The 25,721-nt window shown below is 36.4% G+C and overlaps 1 protein-coding gene across 2 annotated transcripts in view; it reads right to left on the bottom strand.

Annotated features, from left to right (window-relative positions):
- Positions 1 to 25,721, bottom strand: part of RNF13 (ring finger protein 13) — a 182,015-nt gene that overhangs the window by 81,491 nt on the left and 74,803 nt on the right. Inside the window, exons 5-6 of one of the 2 annotated variants that reach the window (XM_053599620.1) lie at positions 13,636 to 13,723; positions 6,415 to 6,505 (exon numbers count right to left, since the gene is read on the bottom strand). In XM_053599620.1, the coding sequence (XP_053455595.1) occupies positions 6,415 to 6,505; positions 13,636 to 13,723 (179 nt within the window). Of the gene's footprint in view, positions 1 to 6,414; positions 6,506 to 13,625; positions 13,724 to 25,721 lie in introns of both variants that reach the window. The other variant, XM_053599621.1, reaches the window with a different exon arrangement.

The following is a 25,721-nucleotide window of genomic DNA, read 5'->3' as shown; positions in this document are numbered from 1 at the left end:
ACTTTTCAAAAATTGCTAGGATTGCCAGAAACAAGTAGCTTTTTACTTTAATCACTTTCTAGCAGAATATGGGATGACAAAGGATTTCATATGCATTTTTATATCTTTGGATAAAATACAAAAGTACCTGATGTATCCTCAGCATAAAAAAGGGAAAATCAGCAGCAGCAGGCCTGGGCTGCTCTATCTGGTACCATCTCTCCCAGCATGAGGCTCCAGTCTGTAAATAATGTCCCTATTCTTGCCTCATATCCTCTGAAACTGTCCTGAACCAGTGGTACCTCTTTTAAGTCATTCAGACCTTTCCAAGACACACAAATCCTCTGCAAATTCCTTACCCCTCATCTATCAACTTGCCATAAGCTATAAATTAACCCTATTGGGGTCTAGAAGCCATTTCACTGCATATCCTAAATTTAACCCACTGTAGCTTCTTAATATCTCGGCAGAAAGAACGCTTACACCTCACATATTTTTTTCCTTCTGTTTTTATATTTATGACTTCTTAAAGCACATTCAGCCTGAATAAGATAAAGAAACAATCCCTATCTTGTAAGACAAGCCTCACAGTTGTTCAGAAATGAACAGAGCTGCTATGTGAGAAGAAGCAAGTGGAAAAAAAAAATATCAAGAAGTCCCAGTGAACAGGAAATTAAGATGCTTTACTAGAAACATTCTCTGTGTTTGACACTATAGAAATGGAATCAATACCAGAATTTTCCAGTAAGTACTGTGTTCGGCTTCATAGGCGTAGGTTCTAAATCTAATACTCTACATGTCCTATTAATGCTGCCTGCTATATCTCAAGCCCATTCAGTTTACTATCAAGATCTATTGTGAGGAGATATATATATATTTATTTATATATATACATATACATACACACACACACACACACACACACACACATATATATATATATATATACACACATACACACCCACATATATATATTTGGGGGTTTTTTGCAGTTTTTGGCTGGGTTTGAACCCACCACCTCCAGAATATGGGGCTGGTGCTCTACTCCTTTGAGCCACAGGTGCCGCCCTATTGTGAGGATTTTAAAGGGTACATAACTGATAAAAAGTTTGTGTATCAAAAGATACATAAGACATGAAGACACTGTTTTGTTTTTTTCACCAAAGTGCTGACAGTGGATGTGGTGACAGTGATAATACAGGGTGGAGAATTACAACAAAGTATCAGTTCTTTGGCTTCATTTTTATTTCCTGTGTCTTCCCAGGTCTCCAAAACTGAGCCTGCAGATTCGTTCTCATTCTTCTCCCAAATTAATCTGTATATGAGTAAGGATTTATGAAAACAGTTTCATTAAGTATTTTTACCAGAATGCCTCCATGTTCACCCCTAAATACAGTATACCTCATGAGCGCCGCAGATAAGATTTGATCACTAAAGCAGAGTCCTAAGCAACCTAGAAAACAAGATCTTAATTTTTGTGAGAGTTCCCAGGCTAATTTCAAACCAGCTGCATAGTTTTAAACTTTATAACAATAACCTGTCTAATTTCCCCATCCCTCTATTGACACATGAAATCTTGTCTGTTCTTTCTCATATCTAATCCCCACCAAACTGCTGAGCCTCAGTAGATTTACAGCCATACACCAGAGCCCCTGTCCTATAGACCAACTTTCCAGGCAACACCTGTGTTCAGCCTAATTGCTGGATACGCAACTTTCTTCTGACTACTTGCTTGAATTTGCCCCTTTCAGACAAAGCTCATAGCTGCCTTACCAAAAATCCTACATCCCTTTATAGACAGGCCCAATGCTTAGTTCTATGTCCCATTTGTCTGGCTAGGCACACCATAGCCAAAGCAATCAGGCAAGAGAAAGAAAGAAAGGGCATACAAATTGGAAAAGCAGAGGTCAAACCATCCCTGTTTTCCAGAGATATGATCTTATATCTAGAAAACCCTAAAGACTCCATTAAAAGATTCCTAGAATTGATAAATTCAATAAAGTCTCAGCTTGCAAAATTAATGTCCATAGGGTGGCACCTGTGGCTCAAGGAGTAAGGCGCCGGCCCCATATACTGGAGGTGGTGGGTTCAAACCCAGCCCCAGCCAAAAACTGCAAAAAAAAAAAAAATTATTGTCCATAAATCAGTAGCTTTTCTATAGAGTAATATGAGTCAAGCTGAGAGTCAAATCAAAGACTCAGTACCATTTACAGTAGCTGCAAAGAAAATACTTAAGCAAGGAGGTGAAAGATCTCCACAAGAAGAACCATAAAACAGTGAAGAAAGGAGTCATAAATGAGACCAACAAATGGAAAAGCATACCAACCTCATGGATTGGAAGAATCAACACTGTTAAATGTCCATATTGCCCAAAGTGATTTACAGATTCAACACAAATCCCATCACAATACCAACATCATTTCACTGACCCAGAAATAAATAATCCTGTACTTCATATGGAACCAAAAAAAGAGCTTGTATAGCCAAACAATCCTAAGCGAAAAGAACAAATCTGGAAACTTCGCATTACCTGACTTCAAATAATAGTACTACAAGGCTATAGTAAAAAAAACAGCATGGTACTTGTGTAAAGGTAGACATGTAAAACAGAAGAACAAAACAGAAAACCCAGACATAAAGCTACAAATTATTTGTGAAGAAGCAGACAAAAACATACATGGGCAAAGGATGCTGTACTTAACAAATGTGCTGGGAAAAACTGAACAGCCACATGCACAAGAGTGAAACTGGATCTCTATTCCTCACCATTTATAAACATCAACCCAAAATAAATGAAAGACTTACATGTAAGACCTGAAACCATAAAAATCAAGAAGAAAATATAGGAAAAACTCTTCTGAACAATGGCCTTGTCAAAAGCATATACAGAAACAACAAAAATAAATAAATTAGACTTAATTAAAGTAAAATGATTCTGCACATCAAAAGAAATAATCAATAGACAACCTACAGAAAAAAAGAAAATATTCACGAACTATACATCTGACAAAGAGCTAATATCCAGAATCTGCACTGAAGTCAAACAAATTGGCAAGAAAAAAAAAATCATAAAGTAGGCAAAAGACATAGACAGATTTTGCTCAAAAAAAGACAAATGGCCAATACACATATGAAAATATGTTCAATATTGCTAATCATTACAGAAACACAAATTATATCCACAATGAGATACCACCCTATCCCTGTCAGAATGGCCATTATTTAATATTAAAAGTCAAAAAACAATAGATGTTGATGCAGATGCAGTGAAAAGAGAATGATTATACACTGTTGATGACAATGTAAACTAGTACACCCTCTATGGAAAGCAGTATGGAGATTCTTTAAAGAACTAGAAGTAGACCTATTATTTGATCCAGCAACCGTACTACTACACAGCTACCCAAAGGAAAAAAAGTGATTTTACAAAAAGATACCTGCACCCAAATGTTTATCACAGCACAATTCACAATTGCAAAGATACAAAATCAACTTAACTGCCCATCAACTGAGGAGTGGATAAAGAAAATGTGGTATATATGATCATAAAGTAGTGTAATGGACATTGAAAACTAAGCAGAGGGAGACAATGGGCAGGGTTAGGAAAAAAATCTACCTAACAGGTATGATGTACACTACTCTGGTGACAGGTATACTGAAAGCCCTGACTCTAACATTACACAACTCATGCATGAGCAAAAAAATCTATATCTCCTAAAACAAAACAAAACAAAACAAAACTGCAGGTTAGTGTCCTGCTACTCAGGGAAACCTCCAGAAAAGGTCCCTACAGACCAATGGCCGGTGAGCTAGGAGGTGCTTTGTGTTTTTGCAGTGAGATGCACATCTTCATCTTCAATGTATCTCTTAGAAAAGCAAAACAAAATATTCTCCTTTACCCTGATTACGAGATTCATTCTAGTTCCCTCAGAAATTTTAGGAAATTTTCAGGAAATGCCAAAAAGAAAAGCCATCTCAACTGCCTTTTTCATATCACAATAAATCTCGATTTTCTTCCAATGTAACTGAACAGGCTTTAAGTGCATCTGTTTTATTAGTTCCATAATAAAAGTAATATTCAACAAAGTGCTGCTCATTATTCTAAAACAATATTAAAAACATATACTAGTATATTTCCTAGCTCTGAAAGAAAGAGGGAAGGGGTTTGACGTGAAATAGGTAGTTATGTAATTAGGTAGGTAGGTAGATAATAAAGCAGATCTGTGTCCCTTATGCATAACGAAACTTAAAAATAATGTATGCAATTCATTTGATAGTCAACTTGAACTGACCTGCAAAACAACCCATACATCCATCACAGATACATTAATTGGTTTAATTATAGGACACTACCTCAAATCCTATTTGGAATGTCATGTAACTTTTAAAAATCTAAGGCCAGACCCAGCAGTTCACTCCTGTAATCTTAGCACTCTGGGAAACTGAGGCAGGGGGTTCTTGTGAGCTTAGGAGTTCAAGAATAGCCTGAGCAAAGCAAGACTTGATCTCTACCAAAAATAGAAAAATTAGCCAGTGTGATGGGATGCCTGTAGTCCCGGTTACACGGGAAGGTGAGGCAGGAAGATGCCCGGAGACTAGGAGTTTAAGGTTGTTGTGAGCTAGAATGAAGCCACAGCACTCTAGCCTGAGTGACGAAGTGAGACTCTGTCTAGAAAAAAAAAAAAAAAAATCTAAAAAATTTTCAATTCCACAATGCATCTATCCCCAACAGGTGGGATAAGGAATTTTGTGGACTTGTATTAAGATGGAAAGGGTCTAAATATTAAGTAAATAGGGCAAATTATAAAATATTATATGTTGTATGGTTCTATATTAAGAGTACATTATCATTAATTAATGATAGTTATCAAATATGAGAGAAAACTAAAGGCTTTTTTTTACAACAGTAGTTGTTAGAGAACAGCAACAGGGACTTTCACTAAATGTTTTATATTTTAATTTTTCCATACTTTACCAGCATGTAAAAATTTTTACATTTTAATTTTTTTTTTTTTTTTGAGACGGAGTCTAACTATGTCACTCTCAGTACAGTGCTGTGGTGTCACAGCTCACAGCAACCTCAAACTCTTGGGCTTAAGCGATTCTCTTGCCTCAGCCTCCCAAGTAGCTGTGACTACAGGCACCTGCCACAATGCCTGGCTATTTTTGTTGTTCTTGTTGCAACTGGCATTGTTGTGTAGCTGGCCTGGGCCGGGTTTGAACCTACTACTCTTGGCGCATGTGGCCGGCGTCGTAACCACTGTGCTACGGGCACTGACTTTACATTTTAATTTTAAAACATGATTTTGTAATTAAAAATAAAGGCTCTTTAAAATATATGTTAAAATATACAGAATTTTTCTAAATGAGTGAATAAGATTGAGGTAAAAGCAAGTATTAGTTCTCCCCTATATTAACTGTACAAACATGGCTGACAAAAACATAATTTTTGATACAACATCCAAAATTATATTCCTTAATTTAATGAAGATGTTCTGAGCATATAACATGTAAATAATATTTTAAATATCATCACTATAAGGCGGAAATGACAAAAACAATAAACAGAAAACCTTGTCCTCTTTGTTGTTACACATTTTCAAAAGTCAAATATTCATGAATTTCTTTTCTCCCTAATTTAGAATTGGATTTCATTGTACCAGTTTCCTTTTGGAAAATGGAGATAATAAGTAATAATAACAACCACCACTCAAGGGTTGTTGTGAACATTAAATGGATAACAAATGTAGAAGTCTTGCTTTCATGAGTGATTGGCATTTGCTAAATGCTCAATAAACAAACTTGTTTTTATAATTAATATTTTTGTTATTGCTCCTGTCCACTATGTTTTGGGGATCTGTTTCATGGAAGAAGCTCTGAAGTGTTCATTGCACTGTTTTCTATATTAGATCACATAGCTGTGAATAATTTTAGTCTATATGTTACCCTTATGATGAGATTTTTAAGGAGAAGTTTTACATAAAAGCTATCATTCCAAATCAAACTTATAAAACTTGAGAACTTTTTGTCTTTGTAAAAAGCTAATCACTTAACACACTATGATTTGGATTCTATGTTTTAAAAGTAACATATCTCTTTTTAATAATATACAAAAAATTCTTAATAGAAAATGACATATAAATACAAACTGCATTGTTTTTAAATATCAGTCATCTGATGAAACTATAAAATGGGAAGTCTTACTATCTTTTTAGCATTATGGGTACTTTACTCTCTCTAGCATGAACATAGTTTCAATACATAATCATCCAAATAAAAAACAGTGTAACACAGTAAGTAAAAAACATGACTTAAAAAGAGATAATTTAGCTCAATAGAGTTCATTCTAAACCAGACAACTAATATTATATAATTCTACCTTAACATAAGGAAGAATTTTAATCTACGTGATTATTTTCTATATCCATTACTTACCCTTTTTCATATGTGAATTCATCTTTCAAAGAATTAGCTGATGATTCACCAATAAAGACAGATGGAATGTCAATTTTCTTTAATACATCAACTGTATAGAAGAATAAGAATAATTTTATTATTCTTAAATAGTTGTACAGTCAACTTTCTTCATAATAGCAGCAAATTTAACTGGAACCAATTACAATCAGCTCTAATTGTCTATTGGTTGATTGTCTAGGTTACACATAGCATCAAAGTAGTTGAGAAACATTGCAGCATTTACAATAACAAAGCTAGCATTTTGCACATGCACATTACCTCAATTCTCTCAACAGTTCTACGAGTTTGAGACATAATTTTTATTTTAATATTTCCATTGAATTTGTTCCTCTATAAACATGATTTTAAATATTACAGAAGGAAGATGAAGAAGTTTTAGGTTTTCTTCCCCCATATAACTTAATTCATAAGTGAAAAAGAAAAAAAGTTTCTTTTACATACCCATTTCCAAGAGTGATATAAACCACACCAAGTAAGAACTTAACTAAGTACACTTTACAACAGTCTAAAAAGAACTCTACACATCTCTGGCTTTCCAGAGTGAAAACCAACAGGAGGTGAGAAAGGGCATAGAGTAGGGAAATCTGAGTAAATTTCTATTTCCTCTGAAGCCTGGAATTCATGGTAAAGCTTTGTGTTTTGGTTGATGTCTAAAGAAATATGACTCTTATACCCATATTTCAAAACCAAATTCAAATGCCACTTAAAAAAATTTTTTTAAAAATTACCCATTACTGAGAAACTTTAATGTTCCTCCGAAGCCTGGAATTCATGGTAAAGCTTTGTGTTTTGGTTGATGTCTAAAGAAATATGACTCTTATACCCATATTTCAAAACCAAATTCAATGCCACTTAAAAAAATTTTTTTAAAAATTACCCATTACTGAGAAACTTTAATGTTGCTAATAGGAAAAGCAACCTTATTATTATCTGAGTTTAACTTAGCAGATTTGGCTTTAGAGAAGTCCATGTTTTCTTGTCACAGTTTTCAAAATAACTTTGTTCTACATTTTGAAAATAATGCATATGCATTATGGGGGTGTAGAGTAAGCAGAGAAAAAGACAAGAAAATACAACCATAATCCTTCCCACCCAAAGAAACAAACAATTTGAAGTTCTGTAAGTTTTGACAAATATATGCAATTATTTGATAAATACACCACAATTAAGATATAGAATGTTCTGTTATCCCTCCCAAATTCCCCCATTCCTCATCAACCCCAATCTCAGCAACTGCTGATTTATTTGTTTGTGTTTCAGCCTTAATGAAGACAAATTTTAAATCTTGGTGCCCATGATAAAGTTTTTTTTTCACTTCTAGATTGTTTTATGCAACTATAAACATTCCATCCCACACACTCTCTTTTTCTCTCTCTAGCTTCTCCCTCTCTCTCTCTCTCTTACACACACACACACAGTAGACTTCAAAGACCTAGGAGGGCAGAATCTAAATGGTTAGTCAGGAATATTTAATTACTATTATTGACCAATGGGAATAATTGAAATCTTAATTGTCATATCAATGGGATCATACAATAGAAAAAAGTGTAAGGTTTTTTCCATTCAATGATATTCCTCAAATATTCCATCATATCAATAAATATAGATCTACTTCATCATTTATTTATTTATTTATTTTAGAGACAAAGCCTCACTGTGTTGTCCAAACTGGGGTGCAGTAGCTATTCACAGGCACTACAGCCCCAGATTTCTGGGGTCAGGGGTCCTCTTTCCTCTGCCTCCAGAGTAGCGAGGCTATAGGCATGTGCAATTGTGCCTGCCCTTTTAATAGTTGCAGAGGTATTAATAGACTATATATATTTTTAAGAGATTTTCCATCTTGCTAAGAGATTTCTTTACCACATATCAATTTAAAAATTATTTTATTTTGTACTTAAAACCTGGAATTACATACTCATTGTAAGATGCTTCATTCTTTCATAAAGATACGATGTAAACTCACAGAGGAACTTTGGGCTCATAACCACTGGTTTATAATTACTAGCACTACCATACTTAGCTTTGAGTTATGGTATCTAAAGAAGTATAGAAGATACCTTACTTTAGTTAAATGATTAAGAAGAATGGGAAAATGCTATATACAAATATGAGTAGTCACTTTGGAGACTGCAACATTATTTATCTACCAAAAACAAAACCAAACATTTTCTAGTTCACAAAATACTTTACAACACTAAATCTTAATTTTAATCTGAAAAACAACTCTGTGAAGTATATACTGCCAAACAGTATTATCTTAATGTCATAGATCATAGGGTTAGTCAGCCCTAACCTCTCCAGATTCCTATCTCCAATTGCTTGTTCAGTATCTTCATTTGATTGCCTAACAGATGTTTCAAACTTAATGTTTCTCAGAAAGAACTCAATGTTTCTTTTCCCTCACTCAACTCTACTCTTTCTCATCTTGTGAATAACATGACCTAGTTTCTCCACCAAAACATTTTGGAGTCATCCTCAACTCTTCCCTTTCCCTTACTCCCTATATCAAATCCTGTCAACTTTAAAATATATTGCTAATCCCACCACTTCTCATCACTTTGACTGCTAATATCCCACGCCACCATCAGGCGTCTATAGCAATTTGCTAACTGGTCTCTCTGCTGGCATTCTTGCTCCTTTTTTTTTACCTTCAGTCTACTCTGCAAAGAACAAAGTGCACCTTTTAAAATATTCAGATCACCCTCACCCTCCTGTTTAAAATCTGTTTAGAAGAAATTCCAAAGTCCTTCTCATGGCCTGCATGTTTTGGCCCTTGGCTCCTTCGCTAACCTCATCCTTGCTCACTCTTTGCTCACTTTCCTTCAGCCACTGTGGCTTTCTGCCACACCTTGGAAACACCTGGCATGCTTTATCTTTGTGTTTCCGGACTTGCTATTCCCTCTCTTCGGTACAATCTTCCTTCAAAAATCTGCATGACTCCACATCTTATTTTAGACTTGTGCCTAAATCTCAATGCCTCATAGAAGCCTTCTGTGACCACTCTATTTAAAATAGCCACTTTTCTATCATTTCTGTCATTCTTAATCCCCTTAGCCCAGTGGTTCTCAATCTGTGGGTCGCAACCCCTTTGTTACAATGAAAATACATTTTGCATATCAGATATTTACATTATGATTCCCAACAGTAGCAAAATTACAGTTATGAAGTAGCAACGAAAATAATTTTATGGTTGGGGGTCACCATAACATGAGGAACTGTATTAAAGGGTCGTGACATCAGGAGGCATTAGGAAAGTTGAGAACCACTGCCTTAGCCTGACATGTGTTTCTTCATAGCATTTACTAACTTGACATTATTGATTATATGTTCATTTTTTCTCTCCCATCCTAGAATGCACTATAATAATAATAATAATCACAAAAAAAACCAAAAATCACAACAATAACAATAATAATAATAATAATGACTAAACAACCATTAAATGATTACCAAGAACCAGATTTTCTAAATGCTTAACAGGCCTTGATTCATTCAATCCTCACAGTAACTCAATGATGTAAGTCCTATCATCATCCCCATTTCACAGCTCAGGCAACTGAGGCATGAAGATACTCAGCAAAGTCACATATCTACTAGGTGGTAGAGCAAGATTGAAACCTTGGCAGGCAATACTCAGAAAGCATTCTCTTAACTACAATACTCTTCTAGTTCAATGGATGATATGAAAGTAGAGCCTTTACCTGTACCATTCCATGCTATAGTCACAGAGCCTAAAATAATGCTTGGTACAGACTAGGCTCTTAAAAATTATTTGTTGAAGGAAGAAATCAAAGAAAAAAGCAGAAGAAACAAACAAAGGGATACTGATAACATGCTGTGGTTATACAGTTAGAAAGACGCACAGCCTGGACTCAAACTTGAGGCTGCTAACTACTTATTTAAAGCTCTTCTCACTCTTCCATGGCATGGGTTTTCTCATATACCTTCTCTCATATAATCTTCACAAATTTATCAAGTAAAATGGAAATTAAAATTATTCATATTATTTTGACTGGATATAATGGGCATCCAAAGGTTAAATAACTTTCCCAAGGGCATAACCTAGTTTGTATATCAGCTAACCTGGAAGAAACCCCTATTTCTTGGTTCTGAAGTTGGTGTTCTTCCTACCACATTCTGCTGCCTTCTGAAGACAAAAAATGTTATTGGCTCACTAAGTTAACTCATTCTGTTCCCTGGCAAAAATAAAAATGGACACCTTCCTTGAGTAGGCAAGAAGGGGCTTTTAAGACTTCCTTTTGCTTCCAGACATTAGAATCTCCACTTTTAGGAGAACATCAATATTCCTTATAACTAGGGATTAAGCCTTAAAAAGAGGGATAAATAAGGGTGGTGCCTGTGGCTCAGTCGGTAAGGCACCGGCCCCATATATCGAGGGTGGCGGGTTCAAACCTGGCCCCGGCTGAACTGTAACCAAAAAAAAAAGAGGGATAAATATAAGCCTTTCTAAAAAGAGGGATAGATATAAGCATGATAAATCCATGCTTTCCTTTCCTCTACCAAAAAACAGTAGAGATGAAAATTGTAAAGAGCTTTACAACATTTCTCTTTAGATATATGAAATAATTCAACACACATATATGCCCAAGGATAGAGCAAAATATTACAGAAAATAATCCAAGCAATGAAGTCACAATGAAATTTTGAACAATCTGCATTTCCACGGCAAAAGCAGGATTTTATGGTTATGTCATACTTTTAATATTTAGCGCCTTCTCCTTATATTTAGCACATTCTCCTTGGGAACTGAACATGATCACAAAGAAAGTTTTATGGTATTACAAAGAAAAAAAAAAACAGGTGGTAAAGGGAACTGACAATTCCAGCTTGTAAAACTTTTACTGAAAACAAGTCAAAATAGTAAACAGTTTTAGAAATAATATTCAGTTTGTTCAACCCACAAAATATGAGCCTTTGAGAGATAAATCCTGGGCTCGGGCCTTTAGCAAAACACACAAAGAGTAAGGAACCTCTTCCAAGTTATACAGCTGATACAGAAAGAAGCTTGAATTAGAATTCAGGCCTATTGATTTCCAGAGTACATGTGCTTCCCATTTTGCCAGTAATGTAACGTATACAGATCACAAAAGTTACTGACCTGGGATGTAGTAATATCAACTGGAATAATATACATATTTTTTAAAGGAAGGTAGTTTTTTTTTTTTTTTTGTGGTAGAGACAGAGTCTCACTGTACCGCCCTCAGGTTGAGAGCCGTGGCGTCACACAGCTCACAGCAACCTCCAACTCCTGGGCTTAGGCGATTCTCCTGCCTCAGCCTCCCGAGTAGCTGGGACTACAGGCGCCTGCCACAACACCCGGCTATCTTTTTTTGTTGTTGTTGCAGTTTGGCCGGGGCCGGGTTTGAACCCACCACCCTCGGCATATGGGGCCGGCGCCCTACTCACTGAGCCACAGGCGCCGCCCCTAAAGGAAGGTAGTTAAAGGAAGAAAAGAAAAATGTGTTAAATCTACAGTTCCAACATTACTAGTTTATTTAATAAGTAAACTCCCTTCATCACGTTAGTCCTATAATTCCCATGTAGGGGTTGTCAAACTGTTCCTGAAATGCTAGAACTTCTTAAGGGTACTTCATGGATTCTATATCATGAAGTTTTAATCAGCTAGGAGATTTAAGATAATAATTTATAATATAAAGGAATTAATAAAGGAACTCAATAAATTTTACTTCTAATACATTATAATTTTCCCTCATTATATTAGGGGTAAGAAGGACAAACAACCAAAAACACTCTTTTAAGCTATAAAAAGATTTTCTGGTCAAGGAATATACATATTTCCTCTTAAGGATGTAGTTATTTAAATTTCTAAATATATTCCAGTGTATTATATTAATCCATAGCATTCCGACTACTATTTGCTTCACGCTCTACACTGCATAAATGAACCAATGGAACTTAATAGGAAAAGATATCTATTGTTACATAAGAAAAGAAATACCAAAAAAAAAAATCTTATAATAACAAATGTTGGCAGTGGGCGGTGCCTGTGGCTCGGTGAATAGGGTGCCATCCCCATATACTGAGGGGCCAAACTGCCACAAAAAAATAGCCAGGCATTATGGTGGGCGCCAGCTACTCGGGAGGCTGAGGCAAGAGAATTGCTTAAGCCCAAGAGCTAGAGGTTGTTGTGAGCTGTGACACCATGGTACTCTACTGAGGGCAACAAAGTGAGACTCTGTCTCAAAAAAAAAAAACAAATGCTGGCAGTGAATCATCTTAGTCACAATTAGAAAGGCTTTGGTAAAACCTATAGTACTCCGAGTGACAGAAACTACATTAAGTGAAGCATATAGCTTAAAAGTCATTGTCTGATTACAGTTATTTCACTAAAATAGGCTCATTTTTCCCAACAAGCTAAAATTTAGTAAAGAGTAAAAAAATATATATTCATTTTTCATGAAAAACTTTAGATAAGCCAGTGTATCTCAAGGGACTAATAACTAACTGTTATAAGAATGCACAGTATGTGGCTTTGAAATACACCACATTATAGTAGCTGCATAGTAAGTATACTTGCATATCCTAAAATTTAATATCGCAAATCTCTCAATAAATCACAAAAATTCCTCTATAGAATTCTTAACTCAGCACATTTATCTCTATTTAAGGATTTTCCCCCATTCGTTTTTATCAAAATGTCAATAAATAAAACAAATGTTTACCAAAAAAAACTGTTCAGTAAAGAAGTCACTTCCACCTCTACTGTGAATAAAATTACTCCATGTTAAGAAATGGGAGTTATATAGGGAGCGGATGGAGGAGGATGGATGGGGGGAGGATAATTGGTGAGACCACACCTACGTGCTTCTTACAAGGGTACATGTGAAACTTAGTAAATGTAGAATATAATTGTCTTAATACAATAACTAAGAAAATGCCAGGAAAGCTATGTTAACCAGTTTGATGAAAATATTTTAAACTATATATAAAACCAGCACATTGTACTCCACGATTGCATTAATGTACACAGCTATGATTTAATTAAAAAAATAAAATAATAAAATAAATAAAAGAATTGGGAGTTATGTGACAGAAAAGAAATTCTGCTTTTTACAAAGAAAATGAGAAAGGAATAGCCTGTTTTAGTTTGAAATGATCTGCCAAACAGGAGAGAAGAAAAGTGATACCTGTACTTACTGTCGTTGGATCCCATGCTAATGAGGTCATCAGAATCAACATTGTGAACTATGGCTGCTTTGTATCCTGCTCTCTGTGCATTTAATACCTACAAATCAAAAAAGAGTCATGATGAGGAAGAGAGCGTTTTGTGTCATAGTGTCCCTCAACTTCAATAAATAGAAGTCAGCAAGTAAACATTCTATGTCTACCAAAGACTAGATTATGTATATATATATATACATATATATACACACATACATATCTACATATATATTTCTATAGAGAAATAAATGTTAAGTGTGTTCTTGAAACAGATGGATGGTTTACAATTACCCAGGATTTCTTTACATACCTTCTTGATTTCATTCATGACATTAAGTGAAGTCAAAGGCAAATAAAGGATAGGAATACAAGCAAAGCATTAAAGCAAAGAAAGAAAAAGAAGGGAAAAAAGAAAGGAAAGAACACCCCAAACAATAAGCCTATATAGCTGTAAAAAGGTAGAGATTTGCTTTAAACTAAGCTTAGGAGTCACAGACCTCAGGCATTTAAATACATTTCACCTCTATTACTTATTTGTGGGATAAAATTCAGCAAATTACTTCTTTAATCCTCAGTTCTCTAAGCTTTAAAATGGAATATTTTTCTCACATGTAAAAAAATACATTAAAAATGCTTAATATGATGCTTAATAGAAATGAATTGAATAAAAGCTATTCATCTTATTAACTGATAATCAACAATGTTCTTTAAAATTCCTTTGTGAAACTTTATAAAAATTAAACGTATCTGCAGCTTAAAGTTGCTTGCTTACTCTGGCTCTATCTAGCTGCTTGATATTTCCTAATGCTAGTCTCCAAAATAGTAATCTTTGCACCATAATATGGTGGATGTGTGGCAGAATTTTCTTATATGAAAGACCTTAAACGTGTACAAATATGTTATTATACCTCACATTAAAAACAAAAATCTGTTAAAAATAAAACTAGATATAAACCATTTATTATATGATCTTTAGATCACTAGCAAAAAAGAAGGACCAGATCATTATTTGCATATAGGTTAAATAAAATGAAAATTGGGTAGACAAATAAATATATATATATATACACACAGTTTTGTATGCTTAAATACTTTTGAATATTTTTGAGCATATATGTTTCAAAACATAGTTTTGAATACTTGAAATACTTTTGAATGTACATACGGTATATAGCTTTGGATACTAACATAGTAAATGAAAAACCCTCTTTGAATATATTTCCTTATGATCTTTACATATATATGTCTCTTAAAGAGTTTCCTTAATACTTACACTTTTAGAAAACAGGAAAATTAATCTTTCAAAAGAATATCTGGGTCTAACATTAGTTCTGTTTTAGTTAACAGCATTATAATGATTTAATATTTTGCCATAATTTAATAAAAATAAAACCTGAATCAATCCAAAGACTCAGAGAAAGCCCAAAGAGTCAAGTAAAAGTAAAAGGGATATCCAGTTGTTCAGACAGACTCTGCATCTGAAAGCAAGTTAAGATAAATGAGGCCCATATCCAAAACACTGCTCAGGCAAGTTGGCCTTGTACAAAGAAAAATTCTCTTCTACACTACGTATGACCCTTGACTTGTCTAAAACTACCCCACAAATGCAAGCTGGATTTCTGAAAGAGCCAATAGTGAGAATAAATCAGAATAATTTTATCCTATTACTGAAAAAAAGTAAACTGTAGGAGGTATGAGTGCCTCAATGAATTAATAATATTTTGCTCATCTTTACAGCCTCAATGAAATAGCCTGACATAAAGTAGGGCAAGGATTTACTAAATATTACTTAAATAAGTTAAATATATAAATTATGTGCTTCAATGGGAAAGGATATTCGCATATTTTCAATCAGACAAAAGCTTGATAACTAGGATCTATAGAGAACTCAAATTAATCCACATGAGAAAAGCCAACAATCCCATATATCAATGGGCAAGAGACATGAATAGAACTTTCTCTAAAGATGACAGACGAATGGCTAACAAACACATGAAAAAATGTTCATCATCTCTATATATTAGAGAAATGCAAATCAAAACAACCCTGAGATACCATCTAACCCCAGAGAGAATGGTCCACATCACAAAATCTCAAAACTGCAGATGCTGGCGTGGATGTGGAGAGAAGGGAACACTTTTACACTGCTGGTGGGACTGCACACTAGTACAACCTTTCTGGAAGGAAGTATGGAGAAACCTCAAAGCACTCAACCTAGACCTCCCATTTGATCCTGCAATCCCATTACTGGGCATCTACCCAGAAGGAAAAAAATCCTTTTATCATAAGGACACTTGTACTAGACTGTTTATTGCAGCTCAATTTACAATCGCCAAAATGTGGAAACAGCCTAAATGCCCACCAACCCAGGAATGGATTAACAAGCTGTGGTCTATGTATACCATGGAATACTATTCAGCCATTAAAAAAAATGGAGACTTTACATCCTTCATGTTAACCTGGATGGAAGTGGAAGACATTATTCTTAGTAAAGCATCACAAGAATGGAGAAGCATGAATCCTATGTACTCAATTTTGATATGAGGACAATTAATGACAATTAAGGTTATGGGGGGGGAAGCAGAAAGAGGGATGGAGGGAGGTGGGTGGGGTCTTGGTGTGTGTCACACTTTATGGGGGCAAGACATGATTGCAAGAGGGACTTTACCTAACAATTGCAATCAGTGTAACCTGGCTTATTGTACCCTCAATGAATCCCCAACAATAAAAAAAAAATTAAATAAATAAATAATGTGCTTAAATTAATAGCTCATTTTATAACATTATACACACAAGAGATAAAATTAGACAGAAACTATATTAACCAGTTTGATGAAAATATTTCAAATTGTATATAAAACCAGCACATTGTACCCCATGACTGCATTAATGTACACAGCTATGATGTAATAAAAAAAAAATTAGACAGAAAAGACATTTTTTAAAAAACTAATTAAAATAACATAGTTCATTGACATAGGGCCTATAACTCTAATGGTAGGAATAATGGCAAGAAATTAAACCAGCCAACAAAACTGTGACAAGGAATATTTTGTAGTTATGCAAAGAAAGAATAATGATTAAGAAAGTTAGTTTCTATTTTTGCATGTGTGTATTTTATTTTTAGGTGGATTTTGTCCCAATTAAAACTGTAAAAATTCTAGTTCTCATGGCCTCTTCCACATAAATATCACTACTTTCCAGAAAAAAGAAAATCTCTTAAGGATATTATGCTACACTTTTATTTCTTATTTATTGCATATATTAATTTGTTTATTCATTGTATTACCATGGCAGTATAGACTTCCCTTGGCTTTTATTTAAACAAAAGTATACTTGGTAGGGGTTACTATTAGTTGTCTAATACTTTAATGATCATTTTAACTATTCCCCAAAACTAACCAGATAACTGAGGAGAAATGTTTCTTTCCACATCCAAAAAGCAACTGTTGCCAAAGATACAATTTAAGAAACATAAATTAGGTCAATATCAAAAGCTGTTACCTGCTAACATAACACTTAAGTTTTGACATTCTTTCTAAAACCAATTAATTCACATAGTCATTGAAATTATAATTTTTTCTCCTCCAGGAAATAAAAAGCATATACATTGACATAGCATATACAAACTACGTGCGCAAAGATGCAGCGTATTAGGACAGAGAGAAAGGTGGTCTCAGGAAATGTATAGTAAAGAGTAAAAACCAGTTCCGTTCAATAAATATCTGTTCAGTTTACAAGAGTATGATACTATGTGCTGGGTACAATGCAGAACTTGAAGGTGAATCGGAAACAGTCACTATTCCTAAGTAAATCTCAATACTCATGGATAACCACACAGATCAGACGCCTTCTTGCCCCTGTCTATTTGCTCATACTCTTTTCTCTACATGGAACAGACTTTGTCTCTTGAATGCCTATCAGGCCTTCAAATTCCATCATCTCCATGAAGCCTCCCCTGTTACATGCCCTGTTCCACAGGCTGTTTCCAAGTACTCACATTAGTCGCTTCCTGCTTAGAGGATTTATATCACTCTATTTATATTTTCCTTTAAAATCCTGTATAGTACTTATGCAAAAATGTACTACCCCGTTTCCATAACAGGCCTTCAGGAGGTCCTTAGATCTCCTGTAGTTGTATATGTAAAAACTTTTCTGTGAGAAGAGAAAAAGTAATCAACAATTTTGAAAGATGCCTTCCCATTCCCAAGTCATTGAGAGCTATCAAAACATATAAATGAATTTACCACTCTACTATGATGGCAAGTAAATCTAGCCATTAGGTTTTAAAACAATACTGAGCAATTGAAGAGAAGTATTTTTCACACATCCAAAATGCATTTGTTTCCATATATACAATATAAAATTATGTCAACATCAAAAGCTATTTTCTTCTAATAAAATAATAAAACTCCTAAAATAGAAAACCACTAAAATGGAAAAGAATTCTGTAAGTATAAATGTGAACTCCAAAAGAAACATGTTTTCAAAACTTTAACAAAATGATGGCTGTTCCAAGGTTTTTGTTGTTGTTTTTATTGATTTTAAAAAATTAAATTAAATCAAGGAACACATTAACATATGGAACAACAGGCTTATGAATACAAACAAGGAAAACATTATCTATGTTTGTGAACCATAAAACTCATGTGTCAGTCAAATTAAATTACATTTTCAACTAAGCAGCAGCTGGTATTTTTAAGAACACATGAAGAAATAAAATTTAAATCATTTCATAAGCATGTGCAATTTACATTTATAAAATGCAACCTCAAACACATGATGTGGAGTTGAAGTGGAAAAGATTCATGAAAAAAAGCATGCACAGTGAACAAACCTAAAACCAAAACAGCCATCAAAACTGAAAACTGCATTACAGCCTTCTGAATGGTATTGCCAATTTGCCATTTTAAGGAGACTAACTGTGGTAAATAGGCTGAATATTTTATATATAATCAACAAATTAGATGCAACTAAATGATGTAGACCAGGTGGCAGCTACCCAAGAGTTTTAAGGAAATACAGAATGGCTAGCTTGTTATTATAAATAGCCAGTATGTCTGAAGACAGCAGAATGCTGATAGAAGAGTCTTCAATAAGACGGTTAAAAAGGAACTCTGGGAACAGCACAATAAATAGTTCATCTTATTTCCAAACTGTACAAAATAGATAATATTGACACTAAGAAAACATGCCTTATAAGAAGAAAGAAGTGCCTGTGCTATCAAGATGATCATGAATAAAGATCTTTTAATGAACACAGGCATGAGGAGTTAGGGAAACCATTGATAAAACGTATATAACAAGGCACGGGACCAAAGTATATGAATAAAAGAAACCTATGTGTACTAGTGTGTTTTATGTATCACCTCTAATACTCAACAAAGTCTACATGATAGATATTCTTTTCTATTTTATTTTATTATTCTTAGAGATTAGAGTTAGACTCTATTATTCTTAGAGTCTTGCTCTGCCACCCAAGCTGGAATGCAGTGGCATGATCACAGCTGAATGCAACCTTGAACTCCTGGGCTCAAGCAATCTCCTACCTCAGCCTCCCTAGTGGCTGGGGCTCTATGTATGTGCCACCATGCCCAGCTAATTTTTTTTTTTTTTTGAGACAGAGTCTTACCATGTCACCCTTGGTAGAGTGTGGTGGCATCACAGCTCACAGCAACCTCTTGGGCTTAAGCAATTCTCTTGCCTCAGTCTCCCAAGTAGCTGGGACTACAGGCATCCACCACAACAGCCGCTATTTTTTGTTGTAGTTGTCATTGTTGTTTAGCAGGCTGGGGCTGGGTTTGAACCCGCCAGGCCCGGTGTATGTGTCCAGCACCCTAGCCACTGAGTATAGGTGCCAAGCTCCAGCTAATTTTTTTTAAGAGATGGGGTCTCTTAAAAAAAGCTCAGTGGCTAGGGTGCTGGCCACATACACCGGGCCTGGCGGGTTCAAATCGGCCTGAGCCTGCCAAACAACAATGGCACTACAACAACAACAACAACAAAGCCAGGAGTTATGGTGGCCTGTAGTCCCAGCTACTTGGGAGTCTGAGGCAAGAGAATCACTCAAGCCCAAGAGTTTGAGGTTGCTGTGAGCTGTGGCACCATAGCACTCTGCCGAGGGTGACATAGTAAGACTCTGTCTCAAAGAATAAATAAATAAATAAATAAATAAATAAATAAGAGATGGGGTCCCCTTATGCTGCCCAGGCTGGTCTCAAACTCCTAGCCTCAAGCAAATTCCCCTGCCTCAGCCTCCCAAAATGGTAGAATTACAGGTGTGAGTCACTCTTTTCTATATTTTAGAAATGAGGAAAAATGGGTAAATGAAACTGCCCCGAGGTCACACTTAAGCAGAACTGAGATCTGAACACTACTTTATCTGGTTGGACAGAGAAGCATGGGGGTTTTCCAGTGGATCAGAATGAAGCATAGGATTACTAATCCTATGTTACATTTTATAAATGTCTGGGAAGAACAATTAAACTGAGAAAACATCAAGAAGCAAATAATATTAATCTTAAAATCCTGTGGGGGAAAAAAATCCATAAGCAAAATGGTACAGACCAAGAAGAAATGTATTAAAATACTATGGCAGAGTTGATAAAAACTTAGAGGGGAAAATGCTGTGGGGTGAAATTCCAATGGCCAATTTTGCAGGACTGAGAATTACACCACAACAAAAAGAAAATTTTGGTTAGCAGAGGAATGGGGTGGGGAAACTTTTTTATATGGGAGGAAGACACAATAACAAGACAAAGGGCATATGAAAAGACATATCCACAACAGAATGAAAACCGCAGAATGACCTGACTTACAGAGTGTAACCAAAAGGCGGAACAACAGAGTACTTCAAAGCCTGCTTCTGTCACATATAAGCTGTATAAACTTAGGCAAGTAATTTAATGCATACAAAACTAGTACAATAACGTATCCAACTTAAAGGGCTGTTCTGAAGATTAAATAATTTAAAAATAGTGCCTACTGCCTAGTACACACCAAGGAAGTGTTGGTTACTAATGTTTATTGTCACTGCTATTAGTTTTTGCTGTTAGTGTGCGAGAGTCAGAGGTAAGGAGAGCTAGGAAAACCAGACAAAGACTGCACAGTGCCCCGATGGCCTTTCAGAAAAGCAGACATGGGGTCTCCTCCTCAGGTAAGAGTTCACAGTAGGCACTTGAATAAAGAGTTTATATGGCTAATATGTTTTAGAGTCCAGGGGTGTCCAACCTTTTCTTTTTCCTCTGCCACAAATTGGAAGAATAAGAGTTGTTTTGGGTCACACATTAAATACACAAACACTAACAACAGCTGATAAGCAAAAGGTCCGTGTATATTTCTGCAATATCCCACACCACAGATAAGTGAAACAATCTTAAATAGCCAGGTATTATGGCAGTGCCTGTAGTCCCAGCTACTCAGGAGGCTGAGGCAAGAGAATGGCTTGAGCCCCCTGAGGCTGCTGTGAGCTATGATGCTATGGCACTATTGAGGGTGACAAAGTGAGACTTTGTCTCAACAAAAGGCAAAACAATCCTCAAATAATCCACATGCAGCTCACGGGCCAGAGGTTGGACACGCCTAAAGTTCCATCTACTAATGGTTAAATGGAACTGCAGAAGAGACTAAAGATTTGGAAGCTGTTATGACAAGGTAGGATGACGGCTATGATGTGAAAGAATACTATCTTTAATTCTTCTACATAACTAGTTTTTAAAGTTAGGGAACTTGGAAAATGCCTTTGATCAAAAATGTGAAAGCTGAGAAATTGTTTGTTTTGATAGGAAAGTAGCAGGGACTTGGCTTGAGCACACTACATTTTGAAAGGCAGCATGGCTTCCTAGGTAGGAAGAACACAACAGATCTGGCTGTGAGGCAAAAATTTAGAGATTTTTCAGCAAATTAATTCATTTATTCATTCAACATGTATTTGGGATAAAACTAGCTACCTTGTTGTTGAACAAAAATAAACTTATGATAAAACACAGACCATTCATTTGTTTATGCTTCCTATAGTGTTCAATCTCCTTTAACATCGGTACATGAACTAAGCATACTTCACTGTCCCTCTGGGAAGGGACACTATAAGAAGCAGACTTAGGGGTGTCCAACCTGTGGTCCAGTGGCCACAAGCTAATATTGTGAGTATGATTTTGTTTACCTGTGGTACTAAATATCACAAAAAACATGCACGAGCCTTTTTTTTTGCTGTCAGCTTTCATTAGTTTTGTGTATTTAATATGTGGCCCAAGACAACTCTTACTTTTCCAAGGTGCAGCAGAGGAAAAAGAAGGTTGGACACCCCTGATTCTAGACTATTCACCTGCAAGAATGGAAAACACAGATGACATCGCTTAGTGGAAAAGAACCTTGAAAAGAAACAGTTATATTATCAGAGAGCAGCGTGATAAATAAAACACGCTTAGAAAAAGAACTGTGTTTATTTGAATTGCAAACATGCATTTCATGTTATAAAATTTTTATCTGAATTATAGCGCCATTTTTCCATTGCATGAAGAATAATTTGCAATGTTTGAACACCAGTGAAAAGGCAAGCTCAAAAGCAGGATGATCCTGACAGACAGAAGGGAGATATTTCATCAACACCGCACATATACCTCCTGTGGATGCCCAATGCTTCTAAGAACATCTGTTTTCAGAAAATGGTCAAAAAAAAAGGGAATCAAGATGGCGGCCAAGTAACAGCTTCCCTGCAACTAGGCACGGTGAGTCTGGGGAGATAAGACTCCAGGCATCTCTGGCTGGTAGGATCTGCCTTTAATCATCCCTTTGAGGATACAGGGAGTCAGCAAGGGACTTCTGGACCCCAAGAGGAGGACAAAACAGTGGAAAACTGGCAAGTGGTTGCGTGTGTTCAATCGACCTAATCCCGCCGGCAGCCATAAGTACAAGCAGCAGTGAGACTGCAAACCGGAAAAGCCTTACCTGTGAACTGGTATGGTGTTTTTTGAACTTGGCACTCAGTTGAATTGCCTTGGGGAGAGCTTGAGCAGGAGTACGGAGAACTTTGGGCACTGTCTAGGGCCCAGACTGAGCCGCTGAGCTGGACAAAGTTAATAGTGTTCAGCTGTGGGCTGCAAGGAGCCATTGCGAGAGAAGTGCCCCCGCAAGCTCCGCCCTCAGGGTCGCAGAGAAAGGATCGGGCAGGACCTAGTAACCTAGTGGCTGAGCAGCCTAAAGGCGGGGACTGAGATGCCTTACAGTCTTAACCCTCAGGGTCAGAGTGAGACCATTTTTGGCACACTGGAGCCTTGGGCTATTGCCCTGGGTAGAGGGAAGTGGCGTCACAGCTCATAGCAACCTCAGACTCCTGGGTTTGGCACCGCCTGTACCTCCATAACATCTGCCCCGCGACCCCCGACCTGTGCCCCATGCCCACCAGGCCTCCGCATGCCCTGACGAGGAATTGCAGGAGCCGCGCAACCCAGCGTCCTCCCTCCTGTACCCTCCCTGCCTCCACACCGGCCTACTCATCTGCCCAGGGACTCTGGTAGTCGCATGCCCTCTGGAGCCCTCCCTGCCTCTGCGCAGAGCCCTTATCCTGGCCAGAGACTGCTGGAGCCTTGGGCTCTCTGTGCCAAAGTCACTGGGTGCCAGGCACTCCCAGAACCGGGCACGCCACCTCCCGCCCTGTTGCTGGATCCAAGTGTGTCACACTCAAAAGCTGCTTCCAAAACAAGAACGCCCTAGCTGGGACAGCCCCAGAGGAACTACACAGGGTCACACCCTACAAAGATCCAGCAACAATAGAGTGATCCCGCTGGGGACTAATCTTGGAGAGACACCTCCCCAATTCTGTGGACGACCAGAAGCCACAGTGAAAAACAATCATGAGGCAAAATCAACAGAAAAACTCTGACAATATGAATAATCAGAATAGATCAACTCCCCCAGAAATCAACAGGGCAGAACAGCACATGATCCCATGCACAAACAAATAGCTGAGATGTCAGAAATCAAATTCAGAATCTGGATAGCAAATAAGATTGAATTAGAATTCCAAGCAGTAACCCAAAAGACGCCTAAAGAATTCAATGAATTCAAAGACCAAATGACCAAAGATTTTGACACATTGAGACAAGAAGTTGCAGCCCTCAAAGATCTGAGAAACACAGTAGAATCCCTCAGTAACAGAATGGAGAACAAAGGATTTCTGACATTGAAGACAAAGCTTTCGAACGCTCCCAAACTCTCAAAGAGGAAGAGAAATGGGGGGCAAAAACAGATCACTCTCTCAGAGAGCCCTGGGATAATTAAGAAAACCAATATTCGTCTTATAGGGATCCCCGAAAGCGATTAAGTGGCTTCACAAGGCACAGAGTCTCTTATCCAAGAGATTATGAAGGAGAACTTTCCAGACATGCCAAGAGATTCTGAAATTCAGATAGCAGACAGTTGCAGAACTCCAGCACGACTCAACCCAAATAAGACATTCCCCAGACACATCATAATCAATTTCACTAAAGTTAATATGAAACAGAAAATTCTGAAAGCAGCCAGACAAAAGAAAACCATCACCTACAAGGGCAAGAATATTAGAATAACTGCAGATCTCTCTGCTGAAACCTTTCAAGCTAGAAGAGGATGGTCATCGACTTTTAATCTCCTAAAACAAAATAAATTTCAATTCAGGACCCTGTACCCAGCTAAACCGAGTTTCATTTATGACAGAGAAATTAAATAATTCAATGACATTCACATGTTGAAGAAATTTGCCATAACTAAACCAGCTCTCCAGGATATTCTCAGACCTATCCTCCATAAAGACCAGTGTAATCCTCCACCACAAAAGTAAACCCACCCAGAAAATTTTGATCAAATTCCAATTTCCACAGTCGCAAAAGGATTAAAAATGTCCACTGGACTCTCGAAAGGCTTATCAATATTCTCAATTAATGCGAATGGTTTAAATTGTCCTCTAAAGAGGCACAGGTTGGCTGACTAGATACAAAAACTCAAGCCGGATATCTGCTGCATACAAGAATCGCATCTTACATTAAAAGACAAATATAGACTCAAGGTGAAGGGATGGTCATTTATACTCCAGGCAAAAGGAAAGCAGAAAAATCAGGCATTGCAATCCTCTTCACAGACGCAATAGGCTTTAAAGCAACGGAAATAAGGAAGGATAAGGATGGACACTTCATATTGTTAAAGGTAATACTCAATATGATGAGATTTCAATTATTAATATTTATGCACCCAACCAGAATGCACCTCAATTTATAAGAGAAACTCTAACAGACATGAGCAACCTGATTTCCTCCAATTCCATAGCAGTTGGAGATTTTAACATCCCTTTAGCAGTGCTGGATAGATCTTCCTAAAAGAAGCTAAGCAAAGAAATCTTAGATTTAAACTTAACCATTCAGCATCTGGACATAACAGACATCTACAGAACATTACATCCCAACAAAACTGAATACACATTCTTCTCAACAGCCCATGGAACATACTCCAAAATCGACCACATCCTGGGCCACAAATCTAACCTCAGCAAATTAAAAAAAATAGAAATTATCCCTTGCATCTTCTTAGACCATCATGGAATAAAAGTTGAACTCAATAACAACAGGAATCTGCATACCCATACAAGAACATGGAAGCTAAATAACCTTATGCTGAAGGATAGATGGATTATAGACGAGATTAAGAAGGAGATCACCACATTTTTGGAACAAAACAACAATCAAGACACAAATTATCAGAACCTCTGGGATACTGCAAAGGCAGTCCTAAGAGAGAAATTTATAGCACTGTAAGCCTTCCTCAAGAAAACGGAAAGACAGGAAGTTAATAAATGGGACATCTCAAGCAACTGGAGAAGGAAGAACACTCCAACCCCAAACCCACCAGAAGAAAAGAAATAACCAAAATCAGAGCAGAATTAAATGAAATTGAAAACAAAAGAATTATACAACAGATCAATAAATCCAAAAGTTGCTTTTTTGAAAAGGTCAATAAAATAGATAAACTTTTGGTCCAAAAAAAAAACAGTAAAATGCCTATTTTCATCAATCAGAAATGGTAAAGATGAAATA

The sequence above is a fragment of the Nycticebus coucang genome, chromosome 8 (genome assembly GCF_027406575.1).
Source record: "Nycticebus coucang isolate mNycCou1 chromosome 8, mNycCou1.pri, whole genome shotgun sequence".
NCBI classification, from domain to species: domain Eukaryota; kingdom Metazoa; phylum Chordata; class Mammalia; order Primates; family Lorisidae; genus Nycticebus; species Nycticebus coucang.
The sequence above is the reverse complement of the archived record's forward strand: the minus strand, read 5'-3'. Positions and strand labels throughout refer to the sequence as shown.